The sequence below is a fragment of the Carettochelys insculpta genome, chromosome 3, assembly GCF_033958435.1.
Source record: "Carettochelys insculpta isolate YL-2023 chromosome 3, ASM3395843v1, whole genome shotgun sequence".
NCBI lineage: Eukaryota > Metazoa > Chordata > Testudines > Carettochelyidae > Carettochelys > Carettochelys insculpta.
In genome coordinates, this window is record NC_134139.1 from 7,019,187 (window position 1) to 7,044,276 (window position 25,090).

The 25,090-nt window shown below is 45.0% G+C and overlaps 1 protein-coding gene across 1 annotated transcript in view; it reads right to left on the reverse strand.

The window, feature by feature from the left end:
• Nucleotides 1-1,825: 1,825 nt before the first annotated feature.
• SLC24A3 (solute carrier family 24 member 3) overlaps nucleotides 1,826-25,090 on the reverse strand; it is a 376,441-nt gene continuing 353,176 nt past the window's right edge. The window contains exons 16-17 of the mRNA XM_074988441.1: nucleotides 3,120-3,185; nucleotides 1,826-1,975 (exon numbers count right to left, since the gene is read on the reverse strand). Of these exons, the coding sequence (XP_074844542.1) occupies nucleotides 1,826-1,975; nucleotides 3,120-3,185 (216 nt within the window). The remainder of the gene's footprint in view (nucleotides 1,976-3,119; nucleotides 3,186-25,090) is intronic.

Consider the following 25,090-nt stretch of genomic DNA (forward strand, 5'->3'; position numbering starts at 1 on the left):
TCTTCACATCTGTCCTCCACAGAACCTCCCAGTCTCTTTTTACCCAAAATGGCTCTGTATCAACTTTTCATGAAACTTGCTAAATAAGCTTGTATTTTCACTTCTTCCATGGGAAAAGGACAGAAAGTAACGTGCTGTGTCAAATTGAGATTGCAGACTGGAAATGTTAATTTTACGCCATTTGGCAAAAGAGAATTAATCTTAAAAAATTGAGTGCAAAAGTGCAAATTAGTTGATAAATAGGTTTTCATGATGAACTGTTTTTCTCCTGCTTGTTCAGATTTTTTTTTCCTCTGAGGTCCTCTTTTTGTTGTGCCCTGTCTACTGATATTGGCCACTGTATGTACCATAGACAAAAACATTCACCTTGTGGGTAGTATCTTATTACACTTCAAAGAAGAAAATATACAAGGAAGAGGGAAAAAAAACATACCGAATGAATCAGAAGTGATCAGTGCTTAAAGTAAATACAATAGCCATTAATGGCAAGAATCCACAGTTTCAATACATGTAAGTGCAGTAATGATGGTGTTCCTCATGTCATGTGGTGGAATTTGCCTGCGTATTAATACAGTATTATACAAAACCTCACAGGGCTGTTAGAATAGCGAATGGCAAAACTTTCATAATACTGTAAGTTATACTTGTGAGTGAGCCTGCAGTAAAGATATTATGCTTTTGAAATGTGCCATTTCTTTCTCTCTCTTTCTTTCTCCAGTAGGAGGTTTAATAAATCTACCACAATCTGATAGCAGATAAATTCAGCTGTAAAAAAAATTGGCTAGGTCCAGTGTATTCTTTAAAGAGTGGCAAATTATGACTTCAGTAACAAGGTCTGTGCAAAATATGCCTCTTTCCTTTTAAGAAACCAGTGTCTACAACTCAGTTGGAGAGCGTGATCATGCTTACATTCCTCGTGCAAGGAATAATACATAAAACAACATGTGCCCCTCCAAAATTACAAGAAGTTGGATGATCATAGGAAGCTTCTGATCCTGCATCTCAACATGTGGATCCTTAAAAACTATAACCCCTCCTGACTAGCCCTCATGGGCTGGCATTCCTAAACCATTGCTTGGAAGCCATATAAATAACCTAGCAATAAAACTCTGATATTAATAATGAAAATGGTAGAAGTATTTACCCTTTGAATCCATGTTCACCTTGTATTCCTTACAAGACCTTTAAGAGATGCAGCAGTCATAGTAAAATGTTGTTATCCACTGCCTGGCCAGTCATGTCTTTTACTGAACAGTCAGTCCACTCATACGCTGAGTGTCTCAAATTGAGTTCCCATTATACACTGCACTTGTGACCTTTGGATCGTTACATGAAATCCAGCACTCAGAAGAAGCTGCAAACATAGGCTGTTGATCTCTGAAAATAAAAATAAAAGATTCCCACAGTTCTGCTTGAAAAACACCCCATATACAATGTACCCTCTTTTTTCTGCATTCTAGCAATAGTCTTAAATTATAAATTAGATTAGTCTTCCACCAAATAACTTAAGAAGGAAGGAATTGTAGCAGACCAGTTTTGCCTGGCTCAATGCCAGATAGCAGCCAGTTCATTTTGAATCCCTGTCACTGTTCAAAAACTGAACTTGGACCTCACATTAATGTCAAAACAAACCATCTTCACACCGATGCGGGATTTTTCCAGGTTTCAGGGTCAGAAGAGGGTAAACCAAGAGGGGAGGAGACTCCTATGAACAGTGAGCAGGATATACTTCACAACTGTTGGGTACACCGCGTCGTGGAGCTGCCAGCCGTGTTTTGTATTGCACAGGTCAGAAGAAGTACCTCTCAGCAGCCTGCCACCTGGATCAGTGATCTCTGCACATTGGCAAGTTCACAAAAGTGAAAACATTGAATTCTGTCATGATGGAGAAACACAGGAAGATGCCATACAGGAAAAGGCACACAAATCCCAGCTTCTTATCCAGCTTCCATTTGTTCATGTGGACACCAAATACCTACAATACATACAATTGTGTTTAGAATAAGCAGTACCATCAAGAGCATTTGGAATCAGTGGCAAATGCCTTTGCTCATAAAGTGACCACAAAATTTATTTTTCAATCGCTGAGCACCGTTGACTAGCTTGAATAATGTTCTGTTCTGAATGGCAGCTTTTCCTTCTAGGATATTACTGCAGTAAACTCTTTCCTTTCCGGCATTCTATCATCCAGAACTCTCAAACAACTGGCATTTTAACCATAAGTCAATTTTAGTTAAGTTTTCCGTAAGTACAGTACAGTGAAAGTAAATACTAATAAATACAGCAAATACAGTAAAAGTTTACAGTGAACAATATTACTGTTGCTGGTAAATACAGTACTCTGCATACATTTTTCTTGGTTTCTTAACCTCTAATCTTGTTTTCCTTTAGTGTTATGCATTGCTAGGTATACCTCTTCATTATCCAGAATAGCTGAATATCCAGCAGCTTCTCAGTCCTGAGGATGCTGGATACGAAACAGTTTACCATACACAGCAGACCAGATGGACTGCCGGAGTAAACTGATGTAGCTCCATCAGCTGCATTGGTTTGCACCATCTACTGATCTGGCCCAACATTTTAATACTTCATTTCATTCTGGCCAGAACAATTCCTTTCTATGAGCAACATATCTCTTAAACTTTCAATGGTCAGCTCCCATCTGGGTGTATAAAATGGCTCCTCTTTGTACCTGGGCCTGCAGTTTGCAGGTGCAAACACCTCCATGTGCTTTAAACAGTCTGATGCTTGAAAATGAACACACCAGTTTTGTCCTGTTTTATGGCATCCTCATATCTGCCCAGACTGAAAGAGAATTATTTTGCACAAGAGTACGTCTGGCTTCATTTCTACTATCGAAAGTGACTTATAATTACAAGTGAGTTTTCTGGGGTTCCTCCCAGGAAAAAATACACACCATCTTGTGTCAGGTCAGATAATTGCTTGCAAAGTACCAGATTTGGCCACTGGAAATTTCACAGTGGGAACTGGCAGTACCTACAAAGAGCCTCACAGCAATTGCTGCTGCTGCTCTAAGAGAAAAAGAGCACATGGAGAAAAAAGCAGATGTCTACAAAATTACTAGTTTGGAAATGGAGGCCAAGAGATTATATACATACTGTGACAAAAACAGATGCCAGCAGCAAGCCAACAGAATAGATAAGTCCTCTGCTGTTCAACTGGATCTGAAAAGAAAGAATTTAATAAAAAATCTATGTGAGAAATCTGAACAATGAACTTAATCTTGCTAATTATTCTGTAGCTGTGAAGCCATATACTACGGTTTGCAGCCCACTCCCCATTCCAGAAGAAGGGGTTTGATCAAAGAGTGACATACTCAGGGCAGATCTACACAATGGTAAAAATTGATCTAAGTTACGCAACTTCCGCTACTTGCACAATGTAGCTGAATTTGGCGTACTCAGATCTACTTATGTAGCGTCTTTGTGGCGGTGCGTTGACAGAAGATGTCCTCCCATCAACTTCCATTGCACTTCTCATTCTGGTGCAGAACCAGAGTCAAGAGGATATCAGACGTGACAAATTGACTCCAGCTGAATGAATTGCTGACCCATCGATCCAGCCTGTGGTTTAGAGATGCCCTGTGAGACTGAGAACATTACAAAGCCTGCCACTCCCAGCCCAACTTTCTTACTTCTCTCTCCTGTCATCTCCAGGAAGGATATAACGTGGGAATGTGCCTTCCTTGTGATTGACTTCTCTGTGAAAGCCACATAAATAACTTGGGGAAAGGCCTTTTTAACCCCACCCATAATCTGATGCTCCAACTACAGTGGAAGAAATTCCAGGATAAAAAAATCTCCTTTTCCCTGTTATTAGGCTGCATAAGGGAGACAAAGATGGAGTGTAAGGGGCAGGTCCTCTGCCACCACACATCAGCATGGTCGGTTTATGTCATTAGAGGGGACCTTACTTTCGTTAGTGCAAAGTGAAAAGGTTCTCTGTTCCATTTATCTAACTAACTAACACTCCCATCACCTTGCCTATGTAAGCATCTCACAGTTGATAATGTATTCATCCTCACAACACCCGTGTCAGGTAGGGAAGAGCTATTATCCCCACTGGGTACCTGGACAACTGAGGTGGAAACAGAATAAGCAGTTTATTCAAAGTCACGTAGGTGCTCACCCCTCCCAGGCTAAACCCTAAGCACTGGCCTGTCCTTCCTCCCTTCCAGCTCATCTTGAATCTCTCAGAGTTGTTACTGCTTGTTCCTTGAGGTACCTTATTTTTTTTTCTAAAGCAGTTACTGTGTGGAAGGGCGCGATCCATAGTCTATGCAGACTGAAGGATGCCTACTACTACTACTACTACTGTGTGGCATATCAGAGAATATAGTTCCAGACTCCAGCTGTTGAGTCAAAATTGTCTGCTTTAACTGACCCGTGCACATGGAAGGCCAGGTGTCTGCAGTACGATTTCAATGGGAGAGAGAAATGTTCAAGAGTCTTTTCCTTCCCTGGAAGGTTAATATTGTCCTAATTGGAAGCAAAGCAGCAAGCCATTGTGGAGTGGGTAGCACAGACTGCTGAAATTTAATCGATCAGCTACTGAATTTTTTATTTCCTCTGTGCAGTGAAAACGTGATGTGCTTATATAAACTAAAGCTGCCTCAAATTCTGCTTAAGCTATCCTAGGCACACCTCCTGGAATAAGCTTCATTTTAAATGATTTTATAAGATCCCATAAAAGCAAATTAATGTAGAGAATTTTTGCTGAAGTCTATTAAAGTAGTATTGCAGCAAGGCACCGGTAGCAACAGAGCATTACAAAGTAAACTGGGCCAAATTTATTACTCCTTTCAAATCAATGGAGTTACAGAAGGAAAGAATTTGGCACATCCTGTGCAAAGAAATTATTAGCAATGTTGAGTGAGAACCAATAAGGATCCAAAAGGCAAATCATTTTGATCAGTTTAAGAGTCTTTGTAGTCAGAAGTCACTTTACACTAGAGAGTCCCATCCTGGGGTCTGTGGATCCCTCGGGGTCTGTGAGGGTTTTGCAGGGGGCCGTGGGAAAAAAAGGATACATAAAAATGATCACAGAAAAAAAAGTTTTAAATAAATTGCAAAGTTACAGTCAATTTTTATTTTTAAATTAAATATCTTCCAATAATGTTATTAACGGCGGTCTGAAAATCTGTGTTGTGGTTTCCTTTTTCATTCAATGATGTGTACGTAGTGGCTAGAATTGGCTTTGATGGGGGTCTGCGAATGGTTTTGGGGGGTAACTGTGGGTCTGTAAACAGTTTGGGGAGTGAATGGGGATCTGCACTCGTGACAAAGTTGGGAACCACTGCTTTACACACTACAAGCTTCCTTAAAAGATACTTTGAATGAGGATGTGTCTAATGGTTGGGCTGTGTTTATTTTCATTTAGCACAGAACTATTTCCAATAGCATAGCCCTCCTTCTTATCAGAGTCCGAGAGAAGAGCCGAAAGGGCAATGGTCTTCCTTAAGTGGGCCAATTTCCAGCTCTTAATTACTCAGCTGGGTCTACAGATGTATACAGAGCAAAGCAAAAGCATTAGTCCATTCCTGCAAATGATTTGCAGAGCAGAAAATAATTCCGAGGTAGAAGTTCATCCACCACTAACAATGTGGGCCTTGTGTTTTAACAGCTGGATTTCTTTTGGGCTTGTAAAACTGTCCTTAATCCAATGAGCAATTCAAATGAGAAGTTTCTATGACAATGTTATTTACTCAAGTGCCAAGACTGGAAATAATGGTACACAGTGTATCACCAGCCATCTTTCAGCACTCTCATCCTCTCAGCTGGATTATAAAGTGGCAGGTTTGTAAGAAAATTCGGACTTCCAAAGGCAAGGGAAGACTTACAAAAGCATGGCACAGGACTTCTAAGGCATTCACGTAGTTCAACCTATACACACAGGAAAAACAAACTGGCCACCCCCTGGGCCAAATGCTGCCCTCATGAAACAGGTGTAAATCCAGAATAGTTCCACTGGTTTCAGTAACCCAGGGCAACTGAGAGTTGGCTGGGCTTTTCAGGAAAAGGGAGCTCAAATCTGGCATTTTGCATTTACAATCCTGCAATAAACTCCATGCAATCAGATCCCTTCACGCATGTACCATTTCTTTTTTCCCTACAGGCCATTTCAATTGGCATATTCAATACTGACAGTTATTACATGGGTATCTGTGGTAGAGGCAGGCTGCACATACACTGCAAGATCAGAGCCTTCAATGGACTTGAAGATGGGCTTGTTCAGAGCACAGTGGGACCTCTGGAAATCACTGGAATGAAACTGAATTATATTAATGAGAGCCATTCATTAAATTCATATATTTCTCCTATAGAGTGGGGATGTTACGTCTCCAATACATGGCCCCTAGCCCAATCAATTGAATTCTGCTGCTGCCCCAGCTTAACAAGATCACCTTGTTCCCTTTTCAGTGCAGTAAATCCCCGATAACCACGACTTCGATTTGCACTTAACTTGCATTAATGCAGCTCCCTGCTCCAGCCCCTGCCTCCCCTACATGGGGAAGCCACCCTGCAGCATCTGTCTGCTCGCCTGGCTCTCCCAGCTGCTGCGTCGGGGCCTCTCCCCTGTTTTCCCCGGTTCCCTCCATCGACTTGCATGAAATTTGAGTTATTGGGGGTACGCAGGAGTGCAACCCTTGCATAACTCGGGGTCTACTGCTGTCTGCTCAAGGATGCTAGAACTTGGATTGCTACAGCACAGTAAGGCCAAATCTGCAACCGCACTTCCCCCCCGACTCCATAGCTGAAGGAAAGAAAAGAAATGATCTTGCTTTGAATGTAAGCTACAGGCTACCAGTGCCACTCAGGAAGTCACAAGCTTGTGAGCTATGGATGGAGAATGGAAGATGTCTCCTGAGCCATTTCTGCTCACAGCATCAATTACCATCCTCAACAGCCCTCACAGTTTTTCTGAAAACAGTTTTCCTAGAGTTGGAAGGAGTGTCTGCATCCCTGTCTGAGGTCTGACAACCTTTCCCTGAACTTCCCCCAAGACCTTTTTCCTCTCTTCCAAGACCATCAGAACATGCACATTGTACCTATGGGGAAGGAGGTCTGGACAAGATTCCCTTCCTGGCCTGTTGACCATGCTGACACTCCTTCTTTGATGAGGTGAGTTTTGTTGCCTTTGAACCACTCCCATCCATTCCTGACCCCAGGCTAGAATGGCAAGTCACCTTACTGGCTCAATTAATGGCAGTAGTAGGGATTTACACTGGTATAATGTGATCAGAATCTAGCCCCTAGGTTCCTGCAGAGCTGCCAGAGGTTGGGTGTTTTTCTTTTTGTTTGGATTTCGATCAGAAGCTGTTTCCTACTTGTAAGGAATGTGGTAGCAGGAACGCTGCAGAAGGCGGGGAGGAATGTGTCTCCCAGAGGTCATTTGCATGAGAATGCAAAGGGGTGCATGTGTGATACCTTTCAGGCAAAGCCTAATGGGTAGCAAGTAAGCCATGAGATTTTGTCTATTGTAAACACATTGTTGTAAAAATCACAATTTATGCCGACACTCAGTGTGGGAGTTGTGGGATCTCACCAATGCTCTGGGTTGTTGTGGGGCACAGGGCAGTCGCCATAGCTGCATAAGACATTGATTACTCAGGGCTCCCTGGTTTCAAGCATTGTAAAGCAGGAAGGGGTGCTAGTTGAGTTAGCTTGCTGAGTGTCTTGGCTGTGTTGTGGCTGCATAGTTATAAGCCTAGTTTGACTAGGTCTCCCCAGCTATGTCTACATAGGGATGCTACATTGAAATAACTTATTTTGATGTAATGAAGTCAAAATAAGCTATTTTGATGATCAGTGTCTACATGTCCTCCAGGGCTGGTGTCATTGATGTTCAATGGTGATGTTGGGCAGTACTACATCAAAGTAGGTGCTGCAGGGAAACATCTACACATCAAAGTGGCCCACATTGAAATAAGGGTGCCAGGAACAGCTGCAGACTGGGTCACAGGGCAGACTAGCACTTCCAGGGCAACAGCAAGCTGCTCCCTTAAAGGGCCCCTCCCAGACACACTTGCACTCAACAGCACAAGATCCACAGAGCCGACAACTGGTTGCAGACCCTGTGCATGCAGCATGGATCCCCAGCTGCAGCAGCAGCAGCCAGAAGCCCTGGGCTAAGGACTGCTGCACACAGTGACCATAGAGCCCCACAGGGGCTGGAGAGAGCGTCTCTCAACCCCTCAGCTGATGGCTGCCATGGCGCACCCCGCTATTTCAATGTTGCGGGACGCAGATCGTCTACATGTGCCCTACTTCGGCGCTCAACGTCGAAGTAGGGCGCTATTCCCACCTCCTGTTGGGGATAGCGACTTCGACGTCTCGCAGCCTTACGCTGATTTCAACTTCGAAATAGCGCTCGCCATGTGTAGACGTGGCGGGCACTATTTTGAAGTTGGCACGGCTACTTCGAAGTAGCTGCCTCGTGTAGACGCAGCTCCCATGTGTTGAAAGGTAGAGCTGTATAGTTGGGTTTTCATGTAACTCCACAGTGGCAACTGAGGCTATGCAGAGCTGAAGTTGCAAAGTGGCAGCTGAGGCCACGCAGAGCTGAAATCATAGGGTTGTGCCTCAGGGTGATCCCCCAGCAGTGTGACCGGTAGGGGAGTGATGATGGTGGGCAGGCGGTAGGAGTGGTGGATGATGGTGACTGGTGGGTGCCTGGTAGGAGGAGCCGTGGATGATGGTGGGTGGCTGGTAGGAGGAGTAGCCAGGAGGTGTCAGCCGGTGGGATGCTGCAGACAAGTGGACAGCCAGTAAGAGACTTGGTTCTATAGCGTCTGGGGATGGTATCTTGGTAAAGGGGTTTGTCTCTCCTTTGCTTAGCTATACTGCATCTGTCACTGTAAACTTGGGGTAGGTTATTGTAATTAAATAAGCTGTTTCTATGTTAAGACTCTGCTTTTTTTGGGGGGGGGGGGGCGGGAGAACTGCCTTACAGGCACCCAGCAAGTGGGGTGAGATTGTCCCAGGCCACTGGGTGGGGGCTCGAGCCGGTTGGTTGCATACTTGACAGGAACCCCCGAGGAGCTGAACCTGGCCCTTCTGGCAGGCACCTGGCATTAACAGAAGGGTTACATACAGGTGCCAACATATTTAATAACTGTAGGTATTAAACAGGCCAAGCAAAGTGGAATCTAGCAGAAAAACAAACAAGTCGAAGCAGCTGGATGTTTTTGACCATGCAAAAGGCCTGCATTCCACATGCATGACACATGGTGCTTCCCAGGGACAAGTAAGGGCTGGTATGAAAACAGGAAATGCACCTCTGAAATCAGGAAAGTTCGCAAACCTACTTCTAAAATGGGCCAAATGCGGACACACAAAAGGACAATTGTTATGGGGATTAGTTTTCTTCAGCCCATCTGCAAACCCACCCCCCAACCTCTTCTTTTGGTGTCATTTAGAATTATTAAACCACACTACAACACTGGCAATCATTTATTAATCCTTCGTATACTATTTATAAATGGAGCCTTATAAAAAAGCTGAGTTTGTAAAATGATTAAGAAGGATTAACAGATTAATAAACTGTAACCTGGAAGCACTGAGACCACTGATGGTGGATAGTCAGGGTGACCATTCACCCCATATTGGCAGGCACATGGTTTTAGCCCCAGAGGTCACAGGTTCAATTCTTGCTGTAGATAACCAGGGTCTGTTGGCTTTACAAAATGATTAATCAATTGTTGCACGGCAACAGATTGCTTATGCTCACTGGAATCCCTTCTTCTGATGTGGTAATGCACACGATTAAAGATTGTAACATTTTTTTCAACGCCTATTCATTATTTGCAAACAGACGCTTAGTATAAAGGGTGATGGACCTCACAACAGCAAATCACATAGTCCAATCAGTTGCCATGTGGCACAACGCCACAGGCTGGAGAGTTGAGCATGAGGTTTCATGTACTGGAGTTGTGTGAGGAGAGATAGACCCTCACTCCAGGGTAACAGTTCTAGTTTTCACATTAACTAGCTACGCCTCCATCTGTGAATCAAATAAAATACTCCACTGCAGACATGCAAGCTTGTACCTTCAGGCTGTCACCAGCTTTTTTTGGGTGAGGGTTCACATCCTCCTTAGAAAAGGATGATTTCTTGGAAGGAGTGGGAGAATATTCATCTACTTTAATATTCATGTCTGAGCACTTGATGCCCCTCTGACATGGTGTCCAAGCCCACAAGAGGTCCAAAGGAGTAAATTAGGCCAGTTCACCTACAGGCTGCACCTGGAGAAAGGCCAAGGAGGGCCAAACTGCCAGTGAAGTCCAGCTAGAGGAGGTGCTGGACAGGGGTTTACAAAGAAAGGAAGCTGGCGATAGCTTTGGGCTTCAGTCAGGTAAGTCTGAGTCACACTCCTTGGCCGCATCTACAGAAGCTAGTCCTTTTGGAAAAATCAGGCCCTCTTCCGAAAGAACAAGCGGATCATCCACACTCAAAAGGTGCTCTTGCGAGTTCCTGTCGAAAGAACGTGGTGCTTCTTCCGGAGGCCTACAATAGGGAGTTAAATCAACTGCAGATACTCAATTCTAGCTACGGCAAATGCGTAGCTCAGTGCTCTTTTTTCTAGGAAAAAAAAGGTGCCGGAACTCAAGTCTGATGATTCCTCATGAGGTTGGGGTGTTCAAATTTAATGCCTGGATCCTCACGCTGCTGTGGGACCAGCGGTGAAAATGTTTCTGGTATTTTAATGGAAAATGGTGCTGGAATTCCATTCCAGTGCATTCCACCAGAAAAAGAGCTCTGGTGTAGCTAGAATCGACTTCCCTGCAATTGACTTACCAGGCCATCTACACGGAGAAAGGTTGATGGAAGAGTTTTTCCCCTTGATTTCTGTTACACCTCATGATATCAAGGAGTACAGGGGTTGACGGCCGACCCCAGATAGCTTGAGTTCCCGCGTCTCTACCAAGCATGTGAAGTCGAATTCTGGAAGATCAACCCTGACCAGGTTGATGTTACTGTTAGTGTAGATGTACCCTGAGACTTTGAGGAAGAAGCCTCTGCTGCCCCACAACAGAAGGATGACAGTGGCTTGGCTGGAGAGCTAAGCTATGGAGGAGACACACTGCAGCATTGGACTAGCAGGAGCACAGTTGCTGGGTGAGTGACAGGGGCAATGGGGTTGAGGGACTGCTGAACATGGGATGGACAGTGGGGAGTTATTCCCCCTGCTGATGCACAAGGAGGCTCCACTGAGTGTTACGGCCTCATTAAAATTAAAATAATTAAAGAAGACATTGCCTTCTTCTGATGACCTCCCAGGCCTGCTGGATGGCCGGATCAAACTCCTTCCATGTAACTAACGAGGGATGGTTTCCTTGGGGATAACAATGCTAGCCATGGAATGCACTTTGTCAGGAAGTTCAGTTGGCTGCAATAGCTATCACAGCTGTGTTTTCTGGAACAAAAACTGCAATTCATTGGACCAAACCCTCGCTGGAAAACGTAAAGCATTATACAAGCCCCTGAGGAGTTGTTTCCATGGCGGCTCAGGCGTCGGAAACGTGTGCTTGATGTTTCTCTGGTATGCCACACGCCCCGGAGAGGGGCCCAGCAAAGTGGAAGGACTCACACTCAAAGGGGAAGAAAACTGGAAAGAATCTGCTCCGTAGGTGAATTGAGAAGAGAAGGAAAAACTGGGTAACAAAAGGTGCCGATACAAAACTGTCTCTGCATCAGATTCTTCCTGCTGTAACAGGCCCAGTCCCTTTAGTTTCCTCTAACTTGGAGCTGCACTGATTTGCGCCAGCGGAGGAATTGGCCCCTCTGCCAGGATATAATCCATTTTTTATTCCAGCGTCAGTTCCTGGTTTTGCCTCCCTCCTCCTACTGCAGGGCGGGTAAGTGTCACTGAACACTGGGATGCTCCAGGACGCTGTTGTGGACTTTACATCGGACAGTCAGCAAAGGGCCAGGTCTGGTTGAGATGAAGGACACAGGGATCTGGAGTGTGATAATGTCCCACTCTTTGAGGGCTGTTGCACAGCATTCTCACTCTCGGACAGGGGAGGGCAATCATTTTTGCCAGCGGGCCGCTCCAGGAATTTGGGTAAGTTGCCAGAGGCCACACATTCCTTATTAATGAAATTATATCACCATCTAGTGCAGGCACGACGTGGCCTGTGAGCCAGTTCTGTCCAGGGGGCTGCATCTGGTCCACACACTCTTTATATCCCGCTGCTGGGGTAGTAGCAGGGCCAGGAGCTGCAGGCTTTTTAAACAGCTGAAAGAACCCCAGGCAGCAGCCGGGTGGCACAGTAGTGCTGGGGGCCAGGAGTCCTTTAAATAGCGGCAATTTAAGGGGCTCTGGTCTTGCAGCTCCCCCCAGCCTGGCAGTGGGATATAAATAGCATGTGGGCCAGCTGGCTGAGTAGCAGAGGGAAAGAGATTGCAGCTGCGCACTTAGATAACCCACTCCTAGCCCTATCTGCACTTCTTGTGAAGACCCCTAAACCCACTTCCCTCAAGTCAATGGAAGAGCGGGTCGCTTTCGTTCCAAAATGCTATGCTGTGATTCTCCTGTCCCTGAAAGGGAGACGAGATGGAGGTATGGACACATGGCGCAGAGCTGGAAGGGACCATGCGAGGTCATTGAGTCCAGCTGCCTGCACTCACAGCAGGACCTATCACTATCCCTGACAGATTTGTTTTTAAATCTAACCTGCCCCAGACCCTTAGAAGACCCCCTCCAGGGCTGAGCTCACAAACCTGGGTTTAATAGCCCAATGCTCTAACCACTGAGCTCTCCCTCCCCGAGAGGAGATGAGTGCTCAGGGGACCAGACTCAGACCTTGCAAGCGGATGGGCCAAATTACTGGGTGATGTAAACAATGGTGTCACATGTCATGTGAAAATAGGACATCAAAGCAGATGTACATGGGCTGCCTCTCCTTCATCTCACCTATTCCCTACCACACCTGCTTCTGTTGCATGGGAGGTTAGTTATGCCCTTGTTACACGCACACATACACACCTATTGCCAGAGGGAAGCAGGCCACGTTTTTTTTTTTATCATTTTCCAACGGACATAATTCTTATGTGTAATGTACGTTACCAGTCTCATCAGCATACAACAAGGCTCTGTCTCAGTGGCTTTTCCTGCACATAGTTTTGCTGTTGCTGCCTTCTTACTGCCTTCCCTGGCCAATCATTACAATGCTTCAGCCTGATCTAATCCCCTTTCAATTTCCCAGCACCCACGAGGGACTCAGAGACTCACAGGGTCACAAGAGGCCTCGGGAGCCCTTCAAGTCTAACTCCCTGCTTAAAGCAGGAAGCCTCAATGGCTGTGAAGTGTGATTTAAATGCTTAGGCAAAAGTGTTCAGACTGCCTCAGCTTTTGGAACTAAGTTGGACATCTGCCAAGCCCAAGTTGTTTCAGCTGCCGTCTGGTGTTTCCGGCTCCTCCAGTTTAGCTGTGCATGACTGTAAGAACAAGTTTGCTCAGTGTACGTCAGTATGTCTCAAATTCAGAGCTAGCAACATTTTTGGGAATGAAAATGGGGCTCGGGCTTGGTTTGAATTTTGAGCAGAATAGAAGACTGAATCGAGGAGAACATCTACCCTGCCAGTGAAGGCGCGATCGTAGAATGAGTAGGCAAACATCTATTTCCGACCCAGACTTAAGGCCAGGCGCGCAAGTTGGTTGCCTTGAGCCCTGTGTACCAATTGATTTCAGCATCCACCACCAAGGCCCCACTATCCGCATGACGCCTTGGACCCTGCTGGGGATGCTCTGCTCTGCTCTGCTGGCTCTTGAATAGGTAGCATGTTTGACAATGGTTATTTGACATGGGCTACCGAACAGATTAGCAACCAGTAGGTGTACCCAGACCCTCAGCACCCTATTGGCTTGTACTCTGGTTGCTAATCTGTGCTGAAGCCTATGCTTCTATGTCTACCTTACTATTGTTATCTACACTAGGTAGGTTAAAGCAAACATGACTCTGCTTACCTATGCTGCAGTTACACCTTGATTTACAGTGTGGGCACATCCTGAGTTGGATTTGCCTGGCCCTACTTCCAACCAACACCACTTCCCTATAAATGATGGAAGGGGGGGTCGGGGGCTCAGCTCCTTCTATTTATTTAACAAGAGGAAAGTTTTTCCTGGGAGACAGTTGTCTACAGGCAAAGCACTCTCTGCTATTGAAATAAGGAGAAATAAGTTCTCAGAGGTTTGGTTTGTAATCACACAGGTTAGCAGACTGGGAGCATACTCTGTACTGACTGATGATAGTTGACAGGTTTGCAAGTTGAAAATACAAACACAGCATGAATTTAAATGGGGCATTTCTCCACTCCCATTTCTTGCATTACACATGGAAGGATGCTAGCATGAATGCCCGAACAGGGCAATCTGCCTAGCAGCATTTGAGGCTGAACACTGGGCATAAAAGGGAAATAATATACTTCCATTCTCGGTTCTCTTCTGGAAATTGCCCAGAGGAAAAGGACTTGCTCTTGCCAAAACCCAAACCGATTTTGCTCCAGGATCCATATATATAAGAAATTATTTGATTGCGAGGTTTCTGGTATATTTCCAGCCCTCTCCGCTGGCAAAAGCTGAGGGTTCTGAGCCTGCTCCCCAACTACTTCTCCAGCAGTGTCTGGGTTGGCTTCACTCAGTGTACTCAGCATTCCCTGTGGGTCCTGAAATCTGTCAGGGGCTCCAAAGTGCAACCCACCCAGCTGCAATTTAGAGCGTGTGTTACTTTCCTGCTTGTATAGTAACAGAGGGGAAGCCATGCTAGTCTATACACTATCAAAACACTATCAAAACAAAAAAAAAAGCAGGCAAGTAGCACTTTAAAGCTTTCCTGCTTGTATGTGTGCATTTCTTTTGCGTAGGCCTGCGTTGCGAATTTCCTTTGTACAATCCAACACAATTCATATTACTGGGGGCTGGGTTCCAGCTACACAGATCTGCAGTGGAGCAACTCAATCAATGCAAACTCAATAAAGGAAACTCCAGGGCTCAGTTCTAGGCCAGCTCTGCCCTTGCCCAGGTCATCATGAGTTCTGTTACTCCCAGTCCCCAGCTATGGACATTATCAGGCTCTGGGTGAGTGGGAGACCAGCAGCCATCCAGCTGCTATTCCCCTGCCTTTGCAGCTGGGTGGACAGGGCGTGAGAAACTGGCTCCACTAGCCCCATTCCAGCACAGCTGCCTGGAGCACCGGAGGAAGGAAGTTGTCCCAGCACAAAGGCTGAGGCAGTGGGGACGCAGAGAGACAACTGAGAGTTTGTGACGCACCACTCAGTTTGTGCTCTTGGCACACTTCAAGGGCAAACCCTGTCCCACGTGAGCAGATGCTACTCAACATGAGTGAGGGCTGCAAAATCCGTCCTCTGGTTGGTATTGCTTCAAAAGAATGCAGGACTTCGCCCCAGGGAGGCCGAGCTGGAGCGCACACTCCCCTGCTGGGATAACTCTTTGTCAGACAGGGACTAGTTACACAAGATAGTCACATGCCCGGTTGGTCATTGTTATGCAGTGATGTGAACTGATGCCAGGGCACAGTAGGACATGTGTTAAGGACGTATATGCAGGACAGTAGTAAGTGGACAGTTGTGCTGTACATCTGAACTGGACGAGACCTAAGGAATGGGATTTGTCTGAGAGCCAAAGAAAGGGCATTTGTCTCCAGGCTGGAGGCAAGAACATCGTTTTGTGGAAGGGGCTATTGCTCAGCTCACTTCCCATCACACAGGCCGGTCCACCTGATGATACTCAGAGGGTGCCCAAAGCAGGAGCAGACATCAGCCTTCACAGTTAAGCCTGCCCTAGTGGCTGAGCATCCAGCCGTAGGGCAACTAGTCATTCACTATACAAATCCACATCAGGAAAATAGATACAAAATCAGTGACAGCTGCTGTTCAAGGTGGCACCGACTCTGCTCACCAAAGAAAGCTAAAAAATAATATCCTGACCCAGGCCTGCTCTGATTGCCAAAGGTGCTGCAGGTTCACCCAGGCTGCCAGATGGAGACCCCAGGGAGCAACTGGAAGAAAGATAGAAAACGAATCTCCTTCCCCACTGATGGTTTCTTCCTTCTCCTCTGGTTTTGCTAGGCCTGGCTTACTTGGCTGCAAGGATTGAGTCTAATGGGATTTCAGCAGTAACAACCAATTCAGTGCTGAACAACTGAAAAAGTGAATGGTTTCTACAGGCTGCAGGGGACCAGGCTGGTGTGAGTCTTTGATAGAAAGCTCTGCATAAGGGCTGGATGGGTGAGAGGGCCAATATGGAGGCAGGTAAAATAGTGTGTGACCAAGTGTACTCTGAGAGCAATGATGAGGTGAGTTTGGAAACAGTGAGCGTCCAGATACTGACAAGTCTTAGCAAGTAACAAGGTTGCCTAGAAGTAACATAACTGGGCTATAGAAGAGATACAGAAGGAACCAAGATAATTTAGTGAGGAAGCTTCTTGATATTTATTTTCTTAGAAAAAGGCCAGGAGGGTTTCATCTTCATCTGATTTGCAATCTGCTTTACTTTCTGGAGAAAAGAAGGAGGTGGTGGTTTGAGCAACATCTCAGGGCACAAGGAGAAACTTAAGAAGACAGGGTATGTGAGGCAAAACTAACTAACTAACTAACTAACCAACTAAAGGAGCCACCAGAGTTATCACAGGCTGAGATCATGGATAATCCTCCCAAAGGAGGAGACAGCAAACAATTATGAAACCTTTCCATCTGGTCTCCAACAATAGCTGTTCTGTCCTGGAGGAAAACTTGACTGAGAACCAACATGAGGCCTTGACCAGACTCTTGTCATTCTGTGTCCAAGAAGTATGCTAAGGAAAAATAAAAAGATCCAGTAACCCAGGTTGGTGGCTGCACATGAACACTAAGTCTACACTAGAGAGTTTTGGTGACAAAACTAGGGTTTTGTTGCCAAACTTGTGGACCATCTACACAGAAAATGTGTTTTGTTGACAGAAACTGTCAACAAAAAAGCCAGTTAGATGCTCCAAGGAGCCCTTTTGTCGACAGAGAGGGGTCAAAAGATCAATCTACTTTTATGTGTAGACATGATCTGTCAACAGACGTTTTGTCAGAACATCTCTTCCAACAGTAACGTCTGTAGACAGATGCTTCTAGTGTAGACATTGCCGAAGAGATTTGGCTGCTTGCATCTGTGTCCAGATTAAACACAAAACAGAACAGGATGGCTTCTTGCCTCCTGGGTGCCAGTACTCAAAATGTAGACATGTTTTATGACAGGCAGGAAAGTGGGAGGAGTGGAACTTCCACTTAGGGCAAGTCTACACAGTAGACCTTAAAGTTGATCCTAGATACATTGTTCCAGTGATGACAATTGCACAACTGGAATAGACCCATCTAGGATTGACTTATCTGGCCAGCCTCACTGAGGAAGGTTGACAGGAGAAACTCTCCCATCGACCTGCTTTACACCTCTCCTTGGAAGAATGAGTTCGGTGGTCGACTGTTGATGCCTGGTAGTTTGATTTTGCCTGTCTTCACTAGATAAAGATGAAGCATTGGCTAATCCATGCACTAAAATTACATTCGCCAAAGCAAAGAGCACAGAAAACAAGCCAGCAGAACCAGGTGTGTCACTTACCATGCAGTAGCTTGGGCACAGAACTGGATCTTGGGAGACGTACATTCTATTCCCAGCTCTGCTACTGACTTACTGTGATGTTAGAGAAGTCAATTCACCTCCCTGACTAGCTCCCTGCTTGCTCTTCACCAGTTCTATCTATGCTGACTGTCAGCTCTTTTCAAGGACTCTGGTTGCATAATGTGTTTGTACTCAGCAGGATTTTACAAAGGTATTTAGAGGCCTAGCTCCCAACCATTTCAATGAGAGTTAGGCACTTTTAGTGAGCAGGCAACTTGATTTGAGCTGGGGCATTTAGATGTGGCTGTATGTGATGTAGTGGGGGATAAGTGTGTGTATGTGTGTGGCTCCTGTCGAGGGTAACCTAGGCGACCAGGTGACACTTCCGTACTGCAGACAATGGGAGAGGTGCAGCCTGAAGGTTATGAATCGGAAAGCAGTGAGTTGGAGAGACAGAGACAAAGGAAGGGGCAAGGCCCCGGCTTGGGGGCCCCCTTGGGGCCTCCTCTCCTGAAAATGGATCGGACTGGCTGTCTCTGATTGCTGTACTGACACCTCTGTACAATGTTGTGTCCCTGTTGGCTAATAAACCTGCTGGTCACCTGCTGAGTGAGAGTCACTCCTGCCTGCAGATGGGGTGCAGAGCTTGGGGACACCTGAACCCCATTACGCTGTAATACACAAAAGAAATAATATTATTGCTAACAAGGCAAAACTGTAACTTTTGGAGATGAGTCTCATAACAGCACTGTTAGTACTGACCAGTATGATCTGTGCAGAGTTCCTGTAGTATATTAAAAGTATTTACCATGCTAGAGAGCTACAACTTTGCAAAGAAGAGAGTGCTGCCTTTATGTGGCTCAATGGAACATCTGTAAAATGGGCACAGGAAGCCTGCTTTACAGGGGTTTTGAGAGGTTTAATGTTTGTAAACCACTTGGAGAGCCTCAGATTAGGCACAACATACTATTAATAATATATTCAGAACTTTACCACTGAAACCTACTTCCTGCTATGAGCATTTTATTGAGTGGTTAGTGGGTGAAACCACATTACCACATAAGGTTAAAATAAGTCAGTATCTAAAAAATCTTAATAGAGCACGCTGCCAATTGTGTGTACACATCACCACAGGCAAACGTGTTACACCGACAAAGAAAAAGGAGTCAGAGTTTGTTCTGCATTACTTCTGTATAACACTAGCGTAACTCCACTGATTTCTTCTGGATTTAGACCAGTGTAAATGAAAGCAGGTTTGGTCACTGCTGATTCTAACTCAGACAGGACAAAACAGAGACATAGGGGGATTGCACCAGACACAGCACTGGAGAACGTCCTAGGGAACAGATGCCAATCAGAATGTCAGGGCACAGATTCACATCAGATATTCTGGGTGAGAAGGATATTTTGGACTGTTAAAACAAGCATCCTGCAGAGCCTGAGATGCTAGCACACCCGTACAATGTCTGTTAAGGCCCCCGCTTTTTGTCAGCTCTTCAGAGAACTTCTTCTCGGTGGGAAGCTGTTTTAGCAATTTGTAATATAAAAAGCCAGAGAAAATACTGTTACATTCTGTTCCTGTGCTGAAACTGGACCCAGTGCTCCGGTGGATAAAACACTCTGCATCCGTCTGCATAAAAAGAAACTGGACACTGAATGAACTGACACCGAGCCACGTCTGCTGAATGCTATATAACAGGCCCTGATCATGGCTAGTTTCTAATGAGGCACTGTTGTTGCCCAGTGTGCAAGCTTCCTCTCCTAATTGAGAAGCTGTGCCAAGTAGTCAGCCTGGTGATTTTCCATGAATGCTCTGACACCAGGGTGATGGGCACAGTTCAAGGTTAGAAAAGAACAGGACAGACTAAAAGATTGCACATGGGCTGAGGAAGCTCCTTTTGCTGCAGGAGGAGGGACAAATGGAGCGAGAAGTCAGGTTCCCCTTCTCCACATCCAACTCTTTTTGAGTTGAATGTCTGGCTCAAGCAGAGGATAAATGACAAAGGCCTGGAGGTGTATTCAAGTTGGAGAAAGCCCCCTTAGTTGCTGGGCTGAATCCCCCCCTCTTTTTAACTTCTATTCTCCCTCAACTTTATTGAAATAAAAACAACTTCAGTTTCCCATCCTTTTGTTTGTTGATTCTGCCCCTGGCCACTCTTCTCTATCATTAGGGTTCTGGGGTTCCCCATGGGCAGCTTCTCTGACCTAGAGTCAGGAAGGGAGGGAGGGAATAACATTATTGCGTGATTAGGGGTATGTCTACACTGTGTCAAAACCCCCACGAGCGAGTCTCAGGGTCTATAGACCGGGGCTTGTGCTATGCTACTAAAACCAACTGAGCAGAGGACCAGGCTCTGAAGCACTGGGGAAAAGGCGAGGCAGAGCCCAAGCTCCAGAAACATCTACAGCCATGGTGTCAAATACACTCGCCACTTGCCTCATGTGGAAAATGTGTGGCAACTCCAGGCTCTGGAGCCGCGTGGCGCTCTTGGAGCCTTTAAATGGGGCTCCTCAGAGCTGCACATGTGGGCCATTTCTACATAGGCCACTTTCTTCGAAAGTGGCATGGTAATACATGACCCGAAATATGTTAATGAGGCGTGGATGCAAATTCCCCGCACCTCATTAGCATACGGTCACGTGATTTGGAGTCCAGAAGACCGTTCTTCCAGACTCCAAAATGCCATTTAGAAGCGCGGCCCCTGGGGGATCTTCCAGAAGGAAGTCCTTCTTCTGGAGGCCCTTTCTTCCCAAAAATTTTCCGGAAGAAGGGGCCTCTGGAAGAAGGACTTCCTTCTGGAAGCTTCCGCGGGGCTGTGCTTCCACAAAGTGTTTTGGAGTCTGGAAGAATGGTCTTCTGGACTCCAAATCACGTGACTGTATGCTAATGAGGTGTGGGGAATTTGCATCCACGCCTCATTAACATATTTCAGGCCATGTATTACCATGCCACTTTCGAAGAAAGTGGTCTGTGTAGAAACGGCCATGGAGTGCCTTCTGCCTGCTCCACGCACGTGGCCCACTGTTTGGTGGGACAAGCACGTGGTGGCAGTGGCAGACCCTGTGGCTATGGCCCCAGCATGGCTACGGCGCAGCTCCTGCAGCCCTGGTGGTCCTGCATGGCCCCTGCGGCTCCAGAGGCAGTATCTCTGGGGAGTTGCTGGCATTCAGCTGCGGGGTGGGTTGGGAGTGCTCGGCTCTGGGAAGGGGAGGGAATTCACTTAGAAGGGGGGGTGAGGCCCAGGCTTACCATCATGGTTTTAAAACGCAGAGTAGACGTACCCTAGGTGCCACAAAAGCCCTCGTGGCTGAGGACAAAGGGATGTACTGAATCAATGTTCTCATTGGCTGCTCTGCCCAACACCTTGCCCCAGCCAGCAGATCCTTCCACTTTATGGGCTGCACTGGGTGCCACAGATCCTTTGGCTGCTATCTGCCACCACTGCCTTTCTGGAGGCTGTGTTTTCCCTGGCGGATGGTGGCATAAGCCCAAGTTAACTCTGGTCCAAGGAGCATATGATATGGGTGAAATCCTGCTCCCCCCACATCAACACCAAAACTCACTTCATGCAGTGTGTTTTAAGATACCTATCCTGGACCCAGTTCAGCAAGGCATGGAAGCACGTGTCTCGCTTTAAGCAGGGACCTAAAGCCCCTGAACTTAATGTGACCTAAACATCTACACAAGTAAAGAGCTGTCTTGGAATTTTCCATCGGAAGGGTTTTTCTGTGGAAATGTCGTTCCACTAGAGGAATTTTTTTCCACAGGAAAACTTCACTCCTGCCTCCATTTTCTATTTCCTGTCAGGAATATTTAAATACTATTTTGTTCTGGGTAGGGGTGTCCCAAATTGAAGTAGTCTGGCTTGCTGAAATGACCCAGAATGTTTTGCTCAGTATAAAACTTCATTAACTTCATTTCCCTATTTCAGAGGTCTATTCACATGCTTAAAGTTGTGCACATACTTAAATGTATTTCTGGGCTGGAGGCTTACCTTTCAGCCCCTTCCACTCCTTGCATTAGTGTCTTTGTGCCATTGGTCTTAATCTACAAGTGCCTCAATAGTCTATTTAGTAAAATGCATTTACCTTTTTCTTGCTCTTAAATTTAAATTTCAAATCTCTTAATCTGACCACGGCATAATTCAGTTTTCTTGTTTGTTCTGCTGGGGTAATTAAAAGTAATTGTGTTCCAACTGGCTTTTCTAATTTCAAATCCTGTGTGTGGTGGGGAAAATGCTTCAAAGCTTCACAAATAGCTTTGGAGACTTCCTCTTTTAAAAAGAGACAAACCAAACAGGAAGTTGGGAACCTGCCAGACATTTAAAGAAATGGTTATTATTAGCTTTGAAATCCTTCCGTGTTTAACATGTACGAAAAGTCATATTTGTCTGTAAAAAGCATGAGTCCCAGTCATGCACAGCCTTAATGATGTTGTGAGCAAATGTTGTTCCTGTGAGTAGTTCTAACATTTTTCTCACAAATCCTTCAGCATAAGCTTCTCTCTGCTTAATCCAGCACCAGGCACACCAACAAGGCTGAATAAATAACCAACAAGCATATTTCACAAACGTTATCGTTGTCAGTGGACTACAGTCAGTCCTCAATATATGTTGCTCCGATATATGTTGTTTTTCACTTACACCATTGAATGCTTCAGGAACACAATGTAAAAATTCCACACACTTAAGTTGTTGTTTCGAAAACAGAAAATTATTGTACCCTCCCAGCATCCTCTGTGACTCTCCTCTCTCTCACACTGCACATAGTAAAAAAATGATTTAAAAATGTATTTTGAGTTAGGATGATTTCTTTCAATGTTGCTTAAAATGATGTAAATGTCCGCTGTGGTAAATGAGTGGTACATAATGGTTTAAATGGTCACATAGGCAAAATTTACACTCTTACAGCCTCTATCCCCCTCTATTTACATTATTTCTTATGGGGAAAAATTCCTCATTATGCGTTGTTTCACTCTAAATCACAACTTTATGGTCCCTATTCCCAACGTATATTGAGGACCCCTGTATAGCTGAGCAAAGTGGAACCTAGTGCTTACATGCAGGTATCATTGTTAGTCTCGCTGGCTGTGGATTCTGGGCTAAATCCATGAACTAGAAGTAAATAATGAGGAAATGCTCATTGTGGATTGTGGGTCTGTTCGCAAGACTGCATTTGAAACCTGATCCCATTGCACAACCACTAATGCTGGACAAACAGTGAGGACATTGTTACACATGCATGAAAGCAGGCTACTCATGCTCTGCCTCTTCTTTACGTCCTTTTTAGAGGAACAAAACAACTACAGGGATGAGCTACGATGCAGAAAAACGAATTCAATTCCTACTAGGTTATTTAATTTTATTTTGTTTTGTACCCTGGCTTCCTTTCCCAGCCCAAGTGAAATGTCAAAGGTCTGTCCAAGAGTCACTGTTCCTCCATACTGAAACTTTAGCTTTGGAGCTCTAAGTCAGGCTCCGAAGTCTAATTTATTCAGGGAAGATGTTTAATATATGGAAGCTCAAAACAACAAACAGATGAAATATACACACAGATCTTTTTTATTTGCACTGGGTTTTAATTAGTCCTTTGGTCTGTCTTAGAAGCAAAGGCAGGCTGCCGCATGGGTGGGGTGGGGCAGGGAAGGAGAGCTTACACAGCTGCTATTTTTAGTAGACATTAAGGAAAGCTTTCCCTCCGCAAGGATCATTGAACTCTGGAATAGGCTTCCATGGGAGACTGAGGGACCCTGAGCTGACTGGGTTTCTCTTGGTGTTGAAATACAGAATCATATTAGAAAGCCACTAAGTGCTGTTTATGGCTTTAAGTGAATGTAGTGCTGTCACTGGAGGTGTTTAAGAACAGATTGGATGAACACCTGTCAGGGATGGTCTAGATAGACCAGTCCTCAGTGCAGAGGATGTAGTTGATGACTTCTCAAGGTCTTTTCCAACCCTACATTTTGAGGATTCTGCATTACAAGCAGCAGCTTGAGACCTCTACTCAGATTGGGGCCCCCATCATGCTAAGTGGTGTGCAGGCACTTAGTATGAGTAGCTTCCTGTCCCAAAGAGCTTCCTATGCAAATGAGGACAGACAAAGGGCAGGAGGTTAAATATAGGCCCAGAAAGGGGGAGTCACTTGCCCCAAGTCATACAATGTGTGGTTCATGAAAAAACATTGTTTAGAACTGGCCTTAAGGTCTCAAAATGTATCGGACAATTTTTTCTAACATTTCAAAAATTATGGAAAAAGAGTGATTCCTCTGCTGTCTCCTTCTAAAAGCACAGCACATAATCTCAAACAGAGAAGATGACTACAGCTTCACAAAGACATTCCAAGCGTAATCTAAGAGATAGAGAAACCAAACACTAAAAAACCTGTTATCAAATTTTTCCTCACCTTCCAACTACACAGGAAGATATAAAGTGAGGGCAAACATGAGATAACATGGGACAGAAACTTAGCAGGTGTATTGTTATCACTCTAATCACTTCCATGAAGCTGCGACAATTTACTGCAGATGAGAATCTGTTCTTAAGTATCAAAAGATTGTTCTGCAGACAAAGCTATAAGGGGTTATGTACAGAAACCTGTATGCAAAGGGTGTAAAGGTAGCACACCAAGCATCCAAATGTTAGGAAATACCAGAACTGAGGTTGCCTGTTCAACATTAATTCGCCCATTCGTTTGTATACATTATGATGAAGCCTATAGCTATATGATCACCTTAGTATCTGAGTGTCTTCTATGTAAAATTAACAGCAATAGTAAAGTATCTTGTGGACTTAATGGAGTCTCTTGTACTTCTCCTATTATGGGCAGCCTAATACTCTGGTTTTTGACCACCATCACATATTCAGTAAATATGTTCATGAAACTACCCACAACAATGTCCAGGTAATTCTCCTGAGTAGTTAGCTTGCTTAGTATTTTGTAATATTAAGAAGCATTTCAAATGATTCCTGCCTATGTACATCACCTCGCACTTGTCAACAACAAAAATTAATGGTCTGTTGACATTTGGTCAGGTTGCTCTGGATCCACACGGTCTTCTCTAGTCTTAATTCACTTAAATAATTTGTTGTTACCATCTCACTATTCTCCCCCTATTCCAGATTATTAATTGATCTACTAAATTACAAGGGTTTTAATATAGTTCCTTAGGGCAACAGCACTGCTCAGCTCCTACTGCGCTGAAAACTGTTCATTTATTTCCACACTCTTGTCTTCCGTCTCTTTAGTAATATTCTGATTAAGGATAACATTCTACTCATCAACCTTGGATTACTTAGTTCTTTTAACAGCCTCCTTCATTTATGCTTTTACTGGCATGCATCAAGAATTCTCAATGCTTGGTGAGGCATGATTTAGCTTCACAGAAGATACGCGGGTTTGCTCCCATCCCGTCTTGCCATCTGTGTTTTATAATTATATTTTTATCCCTTTGAGTTGGAGATTT